The following is a 17,916-nucleotide window of genomic DNA, read 5'->3' as shown; positions in this document are numbered from 1 at the left end:
CCCTTATGGAAAACAGTGTAGAGATTTCTCAACAAACGAAAATGGGAAAATTTTAAAGAGTATTAAAGAGCCAAAAGAAAGTAAGGAAATACAGCCATTTGCAACATGGGTGAAACTGGGGGGCATAACACCAAATGAAATAAGCCAGACAGAGAAAAACAAATATTGTACTGAATCACTTATATGTAGAATCTGATATTAAAAAGCCAATTTCCTAGAAAAGGGGAATAGAACGGTGGCTACGAGGGGCTGGAGGAAGGAGAAATGGGGAAATGTAGGTCAAAGTGTACAAACTTTCGTTTATAAGATATTTAGTGTCTTATGGTGTCAATTATTCCTCAATAAAGTTGAAAGTGAATGAATGAATGCACGCATGCATGGATGAATGAGTAAAAAAATGGGTAAAAATTTGTCAAGTTGTTTGGGAGAGTCACTGAGATGATACATGTTTAAGTATAGTACCAGGCCTACAGCAGGTATTCAGTAGATATTATCTAGTAGAATTCACTGAATTTATTTTGGATTCAAAGCCACAGCACTTGGCGTTTCAGATTTCCTGTTTGCCAGTTGTTTATCCCCTCCTTCGCTCCCGCCCCTTGTTTGGTCCCTGGGCATTTACGTGTTCTTGTATCTTGCTTGCTTTGACCCTTTGCTCCTTACATGTTATTTAAACAGTGAGCATTGTTAGTATTGTCTTCGTTTCTTAAAAGAAAACTGTGAGGCTCAAAGAGCCTAAGCAGCCTGTCCCGAATGACCCAGCTAGTGGGTGACAGAACCAGAACTTGAACCCAGATCTGACCAGGTCATCGATGGTGGGTGCTCTTTCTTCTGTGTAGTTATTTCCCCCACCTTTTCAATGCCAGCCTGAAGAAGTCAGTCCGGGATCCTTAGGGTGCCCCGCTCAGCAAGCCACGGACAGCGGCATCCAGCCCATGGTCGGCTTGGCAAGTCATGTGACCCTGCATGGAGCCGTGTACCCAAAAGAAGTGGTGCCTTTTTAAATTCACCCAGTTACCCAAAGAGCAAATTGAAGAATCTTGTGCTGTTATGGGACACACACGCCCCCTCCAGAATGAACTTGGAATTACATTCTACAAGCCATGTTTACCACGCTGTACAAATGGGTGCAATGTGGCTGGCTGGCCTGCATTACTCTCCTCTCTTTTTAGGTTAGGGGGTAGGAGCAGTTATTTGTCCCTGGGTAAATATATGACCGTTTTGCTGAGTCACTCATGCATGGGTGTAGAGGTAAAGTCAGCGACTGCCATGCTAATTCACCCAGTATTTGGAAATACCGGCTGTCAGAATAAAGAACAAGGGTCTTTTATGGCAGATAGAACCTCTTTCTTCTTCTTTTTGAATGTTTATTTAATTTTGAGACACAGAGAGGGAGAGAGAGAGAGAGTGCATGTGAATGGGGGAGGGTCAGAGAGAGAGAGAATCCCAAGCAGGCTCCACGCTGTCTGCGCACAGCCCGACTTGGGTCTCCATCTCACAAACCGTGACGTCATGACTTGAGGTGAAATCAAGAGTCAGACGCTTAGCCGACTGAGTCACCCAGGTGCCCCTAACCTCTTTCTTCACATCATGCTTCCACGGTTGCTCACTTCTCTGAACTGGTACTTCCTTTTCATACGGAGTTTCTGCCAAGGGTGGATGATGAAGATATTGGTCGTTGAAAACGAAAAATGTTAGGGGAGGCCTGGGTGGCTCCGTCGGGTAAGCAGTGGACTCTTAATTTCAGCTCGGGTCACGATCGCGTGGTTTTGTGAGTTTGAGCTCCCCATGGGGCTCTGCGCTGGTCGCACTGTTGCTGTCTCTCTCCAGATAAACAAATACACTATAAAATTTTTTTTTAATGTTAAAAAGAAAAAGAAAAATGTTCACTGGTGAAAACCAGACCCTGCTTCCTACCTTCACTACGTATTCATGTGCCAGCCACTCCTTTTAGATTATTGCACTTGAGAACAGAATAGATGAAAACGTTCTTTTCAGAGGTAAGTTCAGGGGCACCTGGCTGGCTCAGTTGGTAGAACGCGTGACTCTTGATCTCAGGGTTTAAGTTTGAGCCCCATGTGTACATATTACTTTGTTTTAAGTTTATTTTTCTCTATTTTGATTGAGAAATAGAGAGCAAGCAGGGAAGGGGCAGATAGAGAGGGAGAGAGAGTCGTTGTCAGCACAGAGCCCAATGCGGGGCTTGAACTCACAAATGCGAGAGCATGACTGAGCAAAATCAAGAGTCAGATGCTTAACCGACCGAGCCCACCCGGGTGCCCCGGGTGTAGATATTACTTAAAAATAAAGTCTTTTTTTTTTTTTTTTTAAAGAAGCCATTCTTTAAAAACAAAACAAAAAAAAAGTTCTCTCTATGTGTCTGTGGCTATTACTAATTACCGTGTAGACAGTTACACAGGAAGAGTTACAATTTGATAAGTGGATTAATAAATTATCTAATATATTGTTCAAGTGTCCCAGTGATTGAGACAAAATGAATAAGAGGCCAGAATGAATTAGATAATGTCTGCCATGGTTAATTATTGCCTTCCCGACCTAAAGAAATATGATTTGAACTAGCTTAACAATTATAGCCTCTCTTTTTTTTTTTTTTTCCCTTCCTCCCTCCCCCTCTCCTGTAGGAAGGGGTAGATAAAGTCATGGTGTATCATAGATTCATTAATATTCCATGGGATATCAAATATTCCATTAAATGAAGATTACCTTTGATCATATAAAATAACCACTTTTCAAATTCAGAATTCAACCAACTCTACCCAGGAGGAATTCACCGGACCGAGTTTACCAAAGATAGCCTGAGATCTTGTCGTGCACTAATGCAATAAAAATAAATGCTAGTTATTATTGTTCTAATCTAATCTAATTGATTGTTGTAATCACCAGTCAATAAAGGATTCCAGGAAAAAGATAAGCGAGGTTTGTTTTGTTTTGGTTGTTTTTTTTGTTTGTTTGTTTTTGTTTTTGTTTTTTACTGTAAATGGATGTTTCCAAAAGAATTAAAAGATACTTTTTCATCCTAATATCTAGTTTATTATCCTAAGATTATAAAACTAGTTTTTGTGAAGCAAAGGTAAGATTCGTCTTATATGCACAGGAGTTTGATATGAATGTATGTTCTAATTTGAAGGGATTCCTAAAGTTCAAAAAGTAAGTTCAACTCACTGGCAACATTGCCTGAAATTTCACTAGTAAAGATTCATTTTAGGGTAATTAAGTTTTGCCTCTGGAAGCTTTTACTAAAAGATTCTGGAAGGAATGGCTCATTAAGTCTGTATCATTCACTACTTGTAATAATAGCTATTGTTTGGGGAATGTTTACTAGGTTCTAGGAGATTCAGTAGGTACATTTTAAACATGACTTATTATCTTGACAACAGTCCTTCACAACATAGCATGTTAATTTTTTATTTTATCATTGAGAAAGTTCAGGATAATAGAAATTAAATACTTCCCTAAGGTGTAAAGACAGAGTCCAGAATCGAACCAAGGTATCTGTGACTCCAAAGCCTTATCAATTTCCTACGGTGGCTAATTTCTCACAGGGCATTCTGAAAAACACCCCAAGTAGAGGACCTTGGGAAAGGGAATCATGAGAGGTGTTGAGAAGACCACAAAGGTGGGTTGGGAGAACCAAAAACAAAATTTACCAGGCCTTTCCATTTTACTGAGGACTAGCACTGAGCAGATATCACCTCTGTCCAGTCCTTGGCTGAATGACCACTCACTTTCCACTTTTGACATCCACATCCATGAAATCTGATGGCATCTTAAATTGATCTTGCAGGCGTTATTTGGTGACAAGATGTTCTACCCTCATACCTTTTTTGACCAATTCATTGCCACCAAGGTATGCAACCGGAAGCTATTCCGTCATCTCTGCAGCAACTTCCTGTTTACTTTGAGTGGATTTGACCCAAAAAACTTAAACATGGTATGTGTAAGTAGTCGGATCCAGAAAAGCAATTATTTTGTTCACAGAGGAGAGGAGAATGTGTTCTGAATTGCGCGAAAGCCACATCTCAAGGTCTCCTTTTTGTCTCCTGATTTGAAATTACATGTTGATGGCTTCCAACTGAAGCTGGGGGGCGGGAGGCGGTTCCACCTGCTTTAGCAGGAGGATTTGAGAAGGCTTTGCCACTGAACATTCTCACCAACTCTTGCTGTTGGCCAAAGCACCACCATTGGAAAAGTCCTCCACTGACATGAAGACTATGGTTTTGAAATTTATCTCACTGTGCCTGAGGTCTGCCTATCTCAGACCTACTGAAGTAGAATTTCAGTATGCCCAAGCATCTGTAATTTTTAAACCAATTCTCCACTTTCATAGGTGATCTAGAAATAGTCATTTTGTGAACTACTGACTTCTTTTTTTTTTTTTTTAATTTTTTTAATGTTTATTCATTTTTGAGACAGAGAGAGACAGAGCATGAGCGGGGGAGGGGCAGAGAGAGAGGGAGACACAGAATCGGAAACAGGCTCCAGGCTCCGAGCCGTCAGCCCAGAGCCCGACGCGGGGCTCGAACTCACGGACCGCGAGATCGTGACCTGGCTGAAGTCGGACGCTTAACCGACTGCGCCATCCAGGCGCCCCACCACTGACTTCTTTAATCCATTGGGATTAAGGGATGGCTTTCCAATGACAGCTACAGATTCACAGTTGAAGGGACACTGAGAGGGATCAGTTGGGTTTCTTGGGGAGTCCTCTCCAGCTGAAATCCTTTTCTTCTTTAGTCACCATGAGCTGACTGGGGGGAGGTGGAAGACGGAAAGCTACTGTTCACTCCCCAGCCAGAGAGGAGGTATCTTTGAAACCAGAAGCAGGACATGGTTGAAAGTGGTCTCCAACTATCTCACAGATTTCCGCCCAGAGCCTAGTCTCCCTCTGTTACTGGAGAGCACGGATTAAACACTTGTCTTGCTTTCAGACAAGATTTGCAAATAGCCGTTTATGCAAAGCACGCCTTAACCCCTGCCTTTTCACACTCCTTTTCTGTTTTCTCCATTTGCCAAGGGGATTGCACGTGCCTGTCACTTAGATGGTAGCATATCATGTAGGCAGAGCTGGCAAAGAGCTGTAAGCAAGCACAAGAGGGATCATTTCAAAAGCATCTTCTCGACATGGCCTCAGAGTTTGCCAGAGGAAGACTTCCTAACGTGACCCTCTAGAACATTCACTGAGGGCCCTCGTTGTACATTTATACAGTCAAATTGCCCCCCCCTTTTTTTTAACTGTTGGGGGCCGGCCTATGGAATCTCTGCAAGGATGTCTATTTTAGTGGAGGATATCCAGGGATGTCTGAGTAGAGTTTGTGGAACTTTGAAGGAATACACATGTCCAGGACTCAACCCTGGAGATTTTGATATTGATTCAGTAGGTTTGGCTAGCTCATGAGGGGTAGTGTTGTTTTTTTTTAAAGCTCCATGCTCTTTCTGTGCTCACTTTGGTGGAAAAATAACCGTTTTGTATACTAAAATGTAAAAAAAAAAAAAAAAAAAAAAAAAAAAAAAGGCAATGAAAAATATCAAGTGTTTTTGTTTTTTTTTTAATCCAGAAAAAAAGTCTAAATGTCAGTGGAGGTTACAATCCTGGATGGATTATGTTCCACAAACTTTCAGAGAGCCCTGTGGAATACTCACTATGTTTTTAAAATCAGAAGGCAAAGGAAACATTTAGATCTTTTCTCAATGTCTCATGATGAACAACTCTCTCAGAATGTCCTTTGGGACTTCACACAGGGTGACGAAGGTCACTGGGGCTCTCACCCCTCAACCCCCCTGTACTCTTGGGCCATCTGAGGTGAGGCGGGAGAGAAAAGGCATATTCGTGTCTTTGACCGGCGGGATGGCCTCTGTGGGCTTTATGAAGACTGTACGAGACAGAACAGAGCTACGGGAGGAGAAAGTTCTTAAAGAGGGCATGGTCCATGTTTATTCCCCAGAGAGAGAAAGAGAATATTCAAGTTTACTTGTGGTGTGGTCATATGATTAGCCTCCCGGTGAGAAATAATCTCCACTTTGCAGAGTCGCTTGGATGTTTATTTGGCACAGAGCTCTGCGGGAACATCCGTGCAGACCATGCTGCACTGGGCCCAGGTACGTGCTCCCTACTCCTGGTCTGATGCACACACATCGCCCCGAGAGCCCTGAGGAGGACTCCCAGAGCCCATCGCGGGGTTTTTCAGGCACCTGCCTCTGTCAGGTGGATGCTTCCGAAATCAGCATCAACTCGTGTTCATTCCCTGTTCTCTCTTCTGTTCTCTGTGTCCTCGGTTGCTGGTGTTTGGGCCTGGTTCCCACCTATTCGGACTGAACTCTGATTTTTGGATTACTCCCAACTGCCTTTTCTAGGGAAGGTTTGTACTTCCTCTTTTGGGAAACCATCAGTTCTAACAGAACTTTATATAACACGATAGAGGCTATTCCGGAAAGATCTGTGCATCCTCCTATTGGCGAATGGGCCATTTCAGAGTGTGGAAATAATGCTTTACTCTGCGCAAGTTAAGTATGAGATAGAGATGAAAATAGATTAACGGTTTCTGTTTTCACTCTCAGTTTAAATTTGTGTGTGTGCTACCGTCAACGGTTTCTGTTTTCACTCTCAGTTTAAATTTGTGTGTGTGCTACCGTTTTGCTCAATATTCAGCAAGTTCAGGGAGAAGTCATATTCAATTGGCCCAGCTTTCTGAACCAAGTGTGATGAGTGTGTGTGTGTGTGTGTGTGTGTGTGTGTGTGTGTGTATGGGGGGGGGGAGAGAGAAGGGTCTTCCTGAAGTTTTGACATATCTGAGATCCCTACGAGTTTACACTTTCACCTCCACCCTGATAAGTTTGCTCCATGCTTTACGGTTGAGAATCACTGTTGTAGATAGCCTGAAACACTAGTTGAGGACTTCTGAACTCCTTTGAAGAGTTCCACGCCCAGGAGATAAGCCCTCAAGTTCCTGCAGGAAGAAAGATGCTCAGGACAGAATGTCTCCCCCCAGTGAGGAGACAGAGAGGGTCTGTGGTGGGTAACACAACTCCAATTTCACTTTCCCTGAGCACTTACTATGTGTCCTTGCTGTTCGTACGTGTGATTTCCTTCGGTCTCACTGAATTCGCTTAACAGTCTTTCCACGAAGGCATCGATACCCCTTATGCCACAAATGTCCTGGCCTGTCCCTTACGTGTCTCACAGCTCACTGCTCTTAAAAAGATCTCTTCTCCTGTGGCAGAAAGTCCTCTTGAGGACAGAAATAAGTCAGGGGGGTGGGGAGGGGGATGAGGTGAGACACTTGGTCATAAGTTATGCGGACGGCTACGGCAAGGGTGACGACAATGACGAGAGTAGTAATGTTAGTAAAAAGAGGTTTGCTGAGCATTTCTAGGTGCTACACCCTAGCACCCTGTTTAATGCATCACCCAATTGAATCTTTACTATGAGGAGAATGTTATCATTCCCATTTCACAGACGGGAATTAGGGGAGATACGTAACTTGCCGTGGATGACACATTCAATAATCCGTTGAGCCTGGACTGAGACCAAGTCTGTTTGCTGCTAGAACCCAGATACTTAAGGAGCCCACGCTGCTGCTTCCCATTGGTGAAAAACCACCGCAGCAGACCGCCTCTGTCAATAGAGAGCATGATGGGAATGATTTTAAACGAAGCATCAGGATTAAATCAATGAGTGTGGGAAAAAATCTCTGAGATTCAAGTTCAGGAAAAAAACAAAAACAAAAACAAAAACGTGGGACAGACTGAGAATCACCTACCGGAACGTGTGAGGTGAACGTGAACGTGACCTCCTTCTTCGGTCCAGCGTGGGTGGCAAGTCACAGAAGAAGGAAGCCCCAGGCGTGCAGGTGTATGACCGTTTCCATTCTCGTAGCGGAAGTCTGAACATGAAAATGTCCAAGTGGCGTGCCCGGTGTCTCAGACACTCAGCAGGTGGCCCCGCTCCTGACGACACGGCTGGCTGCTGGGGGGACAGAGCCCCTCACACGGGAAGCGCTGAAGCTACTCCGCGCGCACGTTCCCTTCAGGAGCAACAAAAAGTGTTCAAGAACAGGGAATGTAGTGACGACACCCTGACAGGGATACTGGACACAGCTGTGTAGGAAAACGTCGGTCACTTTTCAATGTCGATGAACAGCTCGTGCCTCTTTCAAAAAAATTATGACAATTCCTGAAGCTAAGATGGTCAAGAATCATTCAATCGCAGCATCCTTGTAGACGTTCCTCTGTAGAGTGTTATAACACCCGAAGACGTTGTCGTCAGGGCGCCTCGGTGGTGCAGTCGGTTCCGCGTCTGACTTGGTTTCAGCTCAGGTCATGGTCATGATCTCACAGTTCATGAGTTCCAACCCCGTGTCGGGGTCTGCGCTGACAGCACGGAGCCTGCTTGGGATTCTCTCTCTCTCTCTCTCTCTCTCTCTGCCCCTCCCCTACTCATTCTCTCCCTCCCTCTCCCTCTCAATAAACAAATAAACTTAAAAAAATAAACACACTGCTATCTGAGAATTTTCACTGGAGAGGTATAGAGGAGAGTAAAAGACGGTCAGTCAGTTCTGTGAATTACTATATCGGCTCGTATCAGTCTTATTATCCAGCTTCTTAATCTTTACTGGACTTTAGCTCTCATGCCTAAAGAGTGGGATGTAATATCATCCTCTTTGTATATTTTCTGTTTACTGTCTTTATTTATTTTAATGTTTATAAATTTTTTGAGACAGAGAGAGAGTGTGTGTGTGGGGAGGGGGAGCGCAGAGAGAGAGGGACACAGAATCCGAAGCAGGTTCCAGGCTCTGAGCTGTCAGCCCGGAGCCCGGCTTGGGACTCGAACACACGAACCATGAGACCATGACCTGGGCTGAAGTCAGACCCTCAACTGACTGAGCCACCCAGGTGTGCCTCTGTTTACAGTCTTTAAATGCGTGTTGTTTCCTTACATCATCGTAATGTGGTTTTATTTCTATTTTATCATAGGCTGCTAATTCTGGTCTGTTCCAAGCTTTTGACTGGGGAAACCCTGATGAGAACATGATGCACTTTCACCAGGTACATGGATGACCGTGGTCATCAGTCTCCACTCACTAAGTACCTGCTAGGTTCCGACACTGTGCCACATATTTTATATAGATCAGATTCCACTTATCGGTTTCTTACCATGTTCCATACCATTATTTCTAAATGTTTTGATGTTTTATATCTTGAGAGAGAGACAGCTGGGAGGGGCAGAGAGAGAGACACACACACACAGAAACTGAAGCATGATCTAGGCTCTGAGCCGTCAGCACAGAGCCCGACGCGGGGCTCGAACCCACGAACCATGAGATCATGACCACAGCCAAAGTCGGACCTTCAACTGACTGAGCCACCCAGGCGCCCCTTTTTTAAAAAAAAATTTGATGTTTCCATATTAGTTTTGATCCTTACAATGACCTTACAAGGTAAATATGTTGCCTCCACGTTTGCAGAGGCTCAGAGAGGTTAGGTAAATTGTCAAAATTATTTAGCTTAGTAATGAACCAGGATATGACTCAGGGGTTCCTGGATTTTATAGCCCTACTTATTCCTTCTCAAAAAATAGACACTCTTGGGGTACCTGGGTTGCTCAGTCGACTAAGCGTCCAACTCTTTCAGCTCAGGTCATGATCTAACAGTTCGTGAGATGGAACCCTATGTCGGGCCCCGAGGTAGCAGCTTGGAATTCTCTTTCTCTTTCTGCCCCTCCCCAGTTCTCTCTCTCTCTCAAAATAAATAAATAAACATCAAAAAAAGTAGACACTCTCAGCACTTAATTAAAACCATGTTTTTCTTAACATTTATTTACTTATTTTGAGAGAGAGAGAGGCAGAGGGAGAGATGGAAAGAGAATCCCAAGCAGGCTCCACACTGTCAGTGCAAAGCCGGACTTTGGGCTCGAACTCACAAGCTGTGAGATCATGACCTGTGCCGAAATCAAGAGTCAGGCACTTAACTGACTGAGCTGTCCAGGCACCCCAAGACCATATTTTAAAAGGAGAATTAAAGATATGTAATCTTTGTTTCTGGAACATATGCTCTCATTTCTTACCCATCTATTATAAAATGAACTAACACTGCCCTATTAGTTCTTTGGGATGAAAATTACTGCTCATTTAACATATGTGTGTGTGTGTGTATATATATATACATATATATATATATGTATATATATATGTATATATATATGTGTGTATATATATATGTATATATATATGTGTGTATATATATATGTGTATATATATATGTGTGTATATATATATATATATATATATATATCATTAAAAATATACTAGACAGAAATATCACTTTTAGGAAGAAGTACTGATATCTGCCAGAGAGTGGTATGTCAAGATATTTCTTGACATAATCTATGAAAACTTTTGAAGCCAAAGTTCTCTATTGAATGGAAATATGTGGTGTTTTATTTGTTGTTATTTTTCCCAGTGTTTATAAGAAAATCCATACATGATTTTGGCTTCCTGCTGATAGAGGGAACTCAGGTTACACAAGTGGCCATCAAAGATACATGAGTTTTTCAAAAAAGGGGTATGGAAATTTGGAAATTTTTCAAAAAAGCAGATTTTCAGTGCCACTGTAGTAACTGCGATAGAGAAGATACATAATTTTAGCTGGAGTGAAGAATCTGATTTTCCTCCCAAACTGCTATAGTTTTCTTCTAGGCTGCTTGCCACACACAGACCCACATACTATGTCAAAGTCCCAATTTGTCTTGTGAGTAACGAATTTCTTACCCTAGAAAGAGTAGATAGTTGCTAAAAGGAAAGAGTCTTGGATGATGAGCTTACTTTGTGAGAGTTAAACGTCAACTTGGATGAGAGCTGTGTCACAGGGATGATCTTTCCCATCTTCAGGATACATGGTGATTCAAGTTTACACATGAATCGTTTGCTTGGGACCTTGGGAAAGAAATGGAAAACCCCAAACAAGCTGAGGGTGAACAACATGTATGTGTAAAAAGCAATAACCTTTGTCACAACTATGAGTAATGACCATAAATAAGACGGGCATAATTATCAGTGCAATCACCAAACCTTCATTACTAAGTAAAAAAAAAAAAAAAAAAAGTCTTGGCCCAAAGTCAGCATGTCTCATTTGCATCCTGATTTGCATATTCATTTTTGGCTCTGCCTTCTTCTGAGCTTCCTTTCATCCTTCACAGTGTCCTAAATCATTGTGGTAAATGTGTTCTGATTTCAGGGGCTCCTCAGCCCCACTCTCCTGCCACGAAGCTTGCTAATATTTACAGCTGTCTTTCTACTCTTTAACTTTCTCCATCTTTGCATCTAAGTATTTATGCTTTGTATTATCCCGCTGAGAAACCCAGAGTCTGGAAAAGCATGCCTCCTCTTGCCCCAGTTTGCTCTTGGCCTTTGGGGCATTGCGCGGGCTCTCCCCAGCCCTTAAAGCACCACTGTGAGCCCTGATCTGTGCTCACTGGCCTCCCTGCCTTGTCGCTGCCTTCTCACCTCCTCCTTTATCACTTGCTCCTAAGCCCAGGGCCACGGTCTCCCAGCAAGATAGGGGACAGGCGACATACTTAAGATATTCAGTAACTCTAAGGCCCGGACACCAGCCCATCGACTAACAGTAACTTCTGTGATGATCGAGCCTGTGATCTCTGCTTGTATATCGCCCTGCCGAGAGAACTGAAGGTGCACGGTCCCCAAGTCAGCACCGCCCCCAACCCAGTCATCGGGTACATTACTAGTCTAGGAAACCTCTCCCTGGCCAAGGTTACAGTTTCCCAAGGATCTGCGTCTTTGTCCACGTTACCTTTTTTTCCTAACCTTGCTGCCAAAAATTGTTAACAACAGTGTAGAAATCTGCTCAGGATGCCATAAAAAAAAAAAAAAAAAAAAGAATGACCATAGACTGAGTGGCTTAAACCACAGAAATCTATTTCTCACATTCTGGAAGCTGGATGTCCAAGGTCAGTGTCCAGCTGGTGGGGCTCTGGGGAGGAGCCCCTTTCTGGCTTGTAGACAGTCACCTTCTTGTCATGTGTTCACGTACCCTTTCTTCTGCGAGTGCGCTTGGAGAGAGAGAGAGAGAGAGAGATCTCTCTCTTCCCCTTCCTATAGACTGCCAGTCCTACTTAATTAGGACCTGGCCCTTATGACTGCATTTAACCCCAATTACCTCCTAACAGCCTTATCTCCTCATACAGTCAAATTAGAGGTTAAGGTTTCAACATCCAAATTTGGGGAAAACACAATTCGGTCCCTGGAATATGGTGGCAGTCTGTATTCTCTCAGTTGTGCATGGCAGGAGACAACTCTACGTTAGGTTTTAAAAAACCTACCTATCTTCTGCTTTACTGTACTGAACAGGGTGGTGATCAACTCACAATGGCTGGGAACTGGAACGCTGTCCTCCGGGCTCTCCTTCTCCCTGCGCCCCTCCCTCTCTCTCCCAGTTCTACTCACAAATGCTCTTTCCCTTCTCAGGCTATTTCAAAAATAGTAAGATTGTGACTGCGTGTGCTCAACTCGTATCATTCTTTCCACCACAAACCCGAAGAAAAAGCCAGTATTTTTCTCAGGAGCACTGGCAGAAAGTTCCAGAGAGAACTCTGGCCCAGTTTTAGCCATGTGCCCATCTCTCATCCAGTCACTGAGGCCAGAGGGATGAAGGACTGATTGGCCAGGCTGGGTCATCCGGGGCCACTGAGGAGCTGGGGGATGGGATTTGTTGGATCCCAGAGAGAAGGGAAAAGACATCACGTTCTCTGGAACAGGCTGGCTCCTTGTTCACGTCATACTTCAACTGTTTTCATCCATTGGTCTCAATGCTCCCCAAAGAGTCTGCTCAAGTGTCAATAATCCCCCCAAGCCCAGATTTCTGCACCAGAGAAGAGGTATTTACATTTATCCTATACATATATATATATATGTGTGTGTGTGTGTGTGTGTGTGTACATATATATATATATATATATACACACATATATATTGTTTCAAAAGGACATACTCCGAGTGCCAAGCCCTACTAGAAAGATGGTCACCCATAAGGGTGCCTTGGGTGGTTCAGACAGTTAAACAACCAACTCTTTTTTTTTTTTTTTTAACGTTTTATTTTTGAGACAGAGAGAGACAGAGCATGAACGGGGGAGGGGCAGAGAGAGAGGGAGACACAGAATCGGAAGCAGGCTCCAGGCTCCGAGCCGTCAGCCCAGAGCCCGACGCGGGGCTCGAACCCACGGAGCGTGAGATCGTGACCTGAGCTGAAGTCGGACACTTAACCGACTGAGCCACCCAGGCGCCCCTAAACAACCAACTCTTGATTTCAGCTCAGGTCATGATCTCATGGTTCATGGAATCGAGTCTCATGTCAGGCTTTGTGCTGACAGTATGGAGCCTGCTTGGGATTCTCTCTCTCTCTCTCTCTCTCTCTCTCTCTCTCTCTATCTCTCTCTGACCATCCCCCCTACTCAAAATAAATATACTTAAAAAAAGTTTTTTTAAAGAAAGAAAGATGGTCCCCCATAGAAATAAGAGCCCCCTTCCTCGAGGATTCTTTCCTATTTTCCCCAACGTGCAAATCAGAAATATCACGGTTACCTTTTTCTTTATTCACAGTTCATACCATTGCACAGAAGTGCTCTCGAGCACTTCTAACATTTTAATGTTTGGAAATCATTAAGTGCATTCTAACTGCATACTTTTAGCATTTGAAGAACTTGCTTAACAATCGATAAGGTTACTCCCCCGATGTGGTTTTCTGCGAAATCTGGTTTTTTCTCTCCGTCTCTAATCATACTTAGCTCACACCTCCCTTGTACAACGTGACCAAGATGCGAGTGCCCACAGCTGTGTGGAGCGGAGGACACGACCGTGTGGCTGACCTCAAGGACGTTGAGAATTTACTGCCCCAAATTCCCAGGCTTATTTACTATAAGTTGATTCCACACTACAATCATGTGGATTTTTACCTTGGACAGGACGCACCGCAGGAAATTTACCAAGACCTTATTAGACTGATGGACGGGTGTTTGCAAAATTAAATAGCTTCCCTTTCTCTAAGCAAGTGGATTCTTAAAATAATACTGTGGCGCCCAGACCCTAAGGTGACCGCTCCAATGATTTTCGCCTCCTAGTGCCCGTGTGTTGGTGTAACCCTCTCCCCTTGAGTGTGGGACGCCCTTGAGACTTGGTTCTGGCCAACAGAATTGGCAAAGGTCATGCTGTCACACCCTTGTTTGGATCATGTTTGTGGCAAAGGACGTCAACTCCTGATTGCGTCATATTATAGGAGAATCCATCAAGCAGACTGGAGAAGACATCTCCCTTGTTGGTTTGATGAAGAGGACAGATATGTGGAGGAAGCCTACATGACCTCTAGGATCTGTGCCTATAGCAGATAACCAGCAAACAACCAGATTCTCAATCATACAGCTGTGAGATCAATTACATCTACATCCTGGATGAACTCAAAAGCCCACGAATCCCCCAGTAAATCTTCCAGTTGAGAAAGAAGCCTGGCCACCCCTCATCTGCAGCCCCGGGAAGACACCCTGAGCTGCAGGGGACTAGCTGTGCCATACCCAGACCCACAGCCAGAGTGACAAAATAAATGTATATTCTTTGAAACCACCAAGTTTGCGGAAATTTGTTATCAGCAATAGTAAACTACTATTAATGGTAATAACAAATCATCATCATTATTATTATTGTGACTATTGTTTTGTCTCTTTGGTTAAAAGCTTGAGGGGCGCCTGGGTGGCTCAGTCGGTTGAGCATCCGACTTCGACTCAGGTCATGATCTCACGGCTCATGTGTTCAAGCCCCGCGTCGGGCTCTGGGCTGACAGAGTTTCCTTATTTTTCTTGTTTTGGTGAACTTTCTTCAAATTTGTTTGGCAGATCTATCTGCCAGCGATGGATTCTCAGTGTTTGTCTGAAAGAGTCTTTGTTTTGCCATCATTTAGGCTGAATTATACGCCATTATATCTACGTATAAAGTCCATCTTCTGTGCCCAATCACCTGTCAACGGACATTTAAGTTGTTTCCATACCTTAGCTATTGTGAATACTATTGGGATGATCATGGACGTCTATGTATCTTTTCAAGACCCTAATGTCAATGCTTTTGAATAGATTCCAGAAGTGTGATTGCTGGATCGTACAGTAGTTGTGTTTTTAATTTTCTGAGGAACTTCCATACCGTTTTCTACAGAGGTTGTGCCACTTTATATTCCCACGAGCAATGTGTTAGGGGCCAATTTCTCCACATCCTGGCCAACACTTCTGTTTTGTTTTGTTTTGTTTTGTTTTATTATTAGTATTGCTTTTGTTAGAGCCACCAACAGGAGTTGAGCATATCTCATCATGGTTTTGACTTGTATGTCCCTGGGGGCCTCATCCCCACCCTGGGAAAAGAGAGGGAGAGAAATGGTGGATGTATATCTTTGGGAAAAGTTTGAGAGGCCCCCAGAGTCTCCGGTTGGGCTGATCAGTGAAGGCATTTTGCCTTCATTTCTAAAAGACTTGTTTTTTTTTCGGACAAGAGAACCTTAGACTGACGTGCTTCCTAATTTGTTCTTACTCCCTCGGTCCTTTTAAATGCTGTTCATTACCTTCTGGCATGCAGTTGCTGATAAGTCTGTGATTTCTTATATTCGTGTCTTTGGACTGTCTTTTTTTCTCTTTGTCTGCTTTAAGATTTTCTTTTTACCAATGGAGTGTTAGCAATTTGAGTTCATTGAACTTTGAGGTGGTTTTGTTGTGTATTCTGCTTGGAATTCAACTGGCTTCGTGGATCTGCAGATTTACAGTTTTCATCAAATTTAGAAACGTTTTGTTCATCATTTGTCTGAGTATCGTTGGTACCTTCACTTACTCTGGGTGTCTAATTTGTATGTTAGACACCTGGTGTTGACCCACAAGTCAAAGAAGCTGTGCTTTTTCCCCAGCGTCCTCCCTCTGTGTGCTTCATTTCAAATAGTGTCTGTGGGTGTCCTCATACCCATAAATTCTCTCTTACACAGTGTCTAGTCTGCCATAATCCTGGCTGGTGCATTGTCTATTTTGGAGACTATTATTCTCCATCTGTAGATATCCCATTTGAGTCTCTTTTATATCTTCTGTTTTTCCCTTCTTTATGTTATGTTTTTCTCTTTATTTTAATGTTTATTGATTTTTTTAGAGGGAGAGAGAGATGGAGCATGAGCAGGGGAGGGGCAGAGAGAGAAGGAAACACAGAATGTGAAGCAGGCTCCAGGCTCCGAGCTGTCAGCACAGATCCCGACGCGGGGCTCAAACTCATGAACTGTGAGATCATGACCTGAGCCAAAGTCAGACACTCGACCGACTGAGCCACCCAGGCACCCCTTTTTATGTTTTCCTTTAAATCCTTGAACACAGTAAGCATCTTTCAGGACCTATTTCAACATACTTTCTGTTCATGCAATTATCTTTCCTTTTATAAGTTTGTTTTATGGAATGATTCTCTCCTGGCTGTGGGTTATATTTTCCTGCCTTATTGCATGCTGAATCATTTGCTATTGGATGCCAGGCTATTGGATTGCCAGGCACTGAGTGCTAACTTTTATTCCTTTAGACGGGGTTAGGAATTTTTTGGCAGTCAGTTTGTTTGCAGCTAAGTCTGATTATTTCGAGACACGCTTGTTTTTGTTTTTCATCACCTAAAGGCCAGTCTAGAGCAATCTCTCCTCTAAGGAAATTCTGCCCTGCCACTGACACGTCTATTTTCTGAAGTCTCTACTGAATTCCCGTCCCCCACCTCAACCCCTGCGGTGTTCTGAAAGGTCTCTCATGCTCGCCGGAGAGAATTTCAATGAATCCCTACGGGTACTGCGTGCACTCTAGAAGTTGTTTTGCTTATAGTTTCCTGGCACTTGTTCCTTCTCTGAAAGTTTTACTCTGTCCACTCTTGTGGGATTCTGCCTTTAGCATGGACACATTATTATTCAGCCAGAGCTCCGTGAGATGCCATCCCCTATTTCCAGAAGCTCTTTCTCTGGCTTGCACTTCTTTCTCTGGTATTCTGACTCACAGGTTTTATTGTCCTTCTCCCTGAATTCCAGTCTCTGCCTCCACTAGTCAGCTAACCCCTGAGTTTTTTGTCTTCTTTCTTTTCTTTTCCTTTCCTTCCCTTTCTTTCTTTCTTTCTTTCTTTCTTTCTTTCTTTCTTTCCTTTGTTGTTGTTATTGTTGTTGTCGTTGCCAAAGGCGTTACTGTTTCCATTGGGTCCACATCTTGGGAGAGGGCTCCAGGGTGGTGAAAAAGCTGCCCAGTGGCTGCAGGGAGGGGTTCAAGCAGAAGCCCCAGCACCAGGGGGCATCAGAGGGGCCCCTCAAAGGCTACCGGGCTCTGGACTGTCCTACTTGTGCATCAGAGTGAGCCTTCCAAAGAGATACCCATGCAGACGGCCTGGGGCCCCAGGCAGGCTGTGGAGGGGAGTCAGATGGTCATACATCTTCCTGATGAGTGTCACCTCCTCACCTGGGAAGTGGTTTTCCAGGAAGCCCCAGGGATGGGGGTCTGTGTGAGCAGAACCCAGGGCGTGCAGATCCCAAAGCACCTGGCCCATGTTCTTCTCCAACCACAGTGGCCTCCCTGGCATCCGTGGCTTTACCCCACCCCCACTGAGCTTTCTTGGAGTTCCTCTACCTTTGCTGTGATCTAGAAATGATCAGTAGGCAGAAAAGTAAGGTTTGCATAGAGAATACCTCATCTGTGTCCTTCCCTTCAGTGATAACAGTCCTGTGCGGCCCGATGTCCAGTGTCTCAAAACTGTTATGATTTGGGTTCCAGGGTTCCGGTTTTTTTGTGGCAGAATGGTAATTCCAGACGCTGTTATTCTCCTGTGGCTAGAAGCAAAAGTCAAGATTCTTTTTAAAGATTGTATC

The 17,916-nt window shown here is 43.8% G+C and overlaps 1 protein-coding gene and 1 long non-coding RNA gene across 3 annotated transcripts in view; one reads left to right on the top strand and one right to left on the bottom strand.

Moving 5' to 3' along the window:
* LIPK (lipase family member K) overlaps positions 1 to 14,643 on the top strand; it is a 26,759-nt gene extending 12,116 nt beyond the window's left edge. Inside the window, exons 6-9 of one of the 2 annotated variants that reach the window (XM_058696283.1) lie at positions 3,803 to 3,949; positions 6,040 to 6,111; positions 8,986 to 9,057; positions 13,811 to 14,643. In XM_058696283.1, coding sequence (XP_058552266.1) covers positions 3,803 to 3,949; positions 6,040 to 6,111; positions 8,986 to 9,057; positions 13,811 to 14,050 — 531 coding nt within the window. In that variant the 3' untranslated portion in view covers positions 14,051 to 14,643. The remainder of the gene's footprint in view (positions 1 to 3,802; positions 3,950 to 6,039; positions 6,112 to 8,985; positions 9,058 to 13,810) is intronic. The other variant, XM_058696284.1, reaches the window with a different exon arrangement.
* Positions 4,616 to 17,916, bottom strand: LOC131492601 (uncharacterized). The gene is made up of 3 exons (XR_009252156.1): positions 17,737 to 17,916; positions 10,833 to 10,943; positions 4,616 to 5,090 (listed from the first exon to the last, which is right to left on the bottom strand). It is a non-coding gene; the product is annotated as an uncharacterized LOC131492601 (long non-coding RNA).

This window comes from Neofelis nebulosa, chromosome 13 (genome assembly GCF_028018385.1).
Source record: "Neofelis nebulosa isolate mNeoNeb1 chromosome 13, mNeoNeb1.pri, whole genome shotgun sequence".
Lineage (NCBI taxonomy): Eukaryota > Metazoa > Chordata > Mammalia > Carnivora > Felidae > Neofelis > Neofelis nebulosa.
The sequence above is the reverse complement of the archived record's forward strand: the minus strand, read 5'-3'. Positions and strand labels throughout refer to the sequence as shown.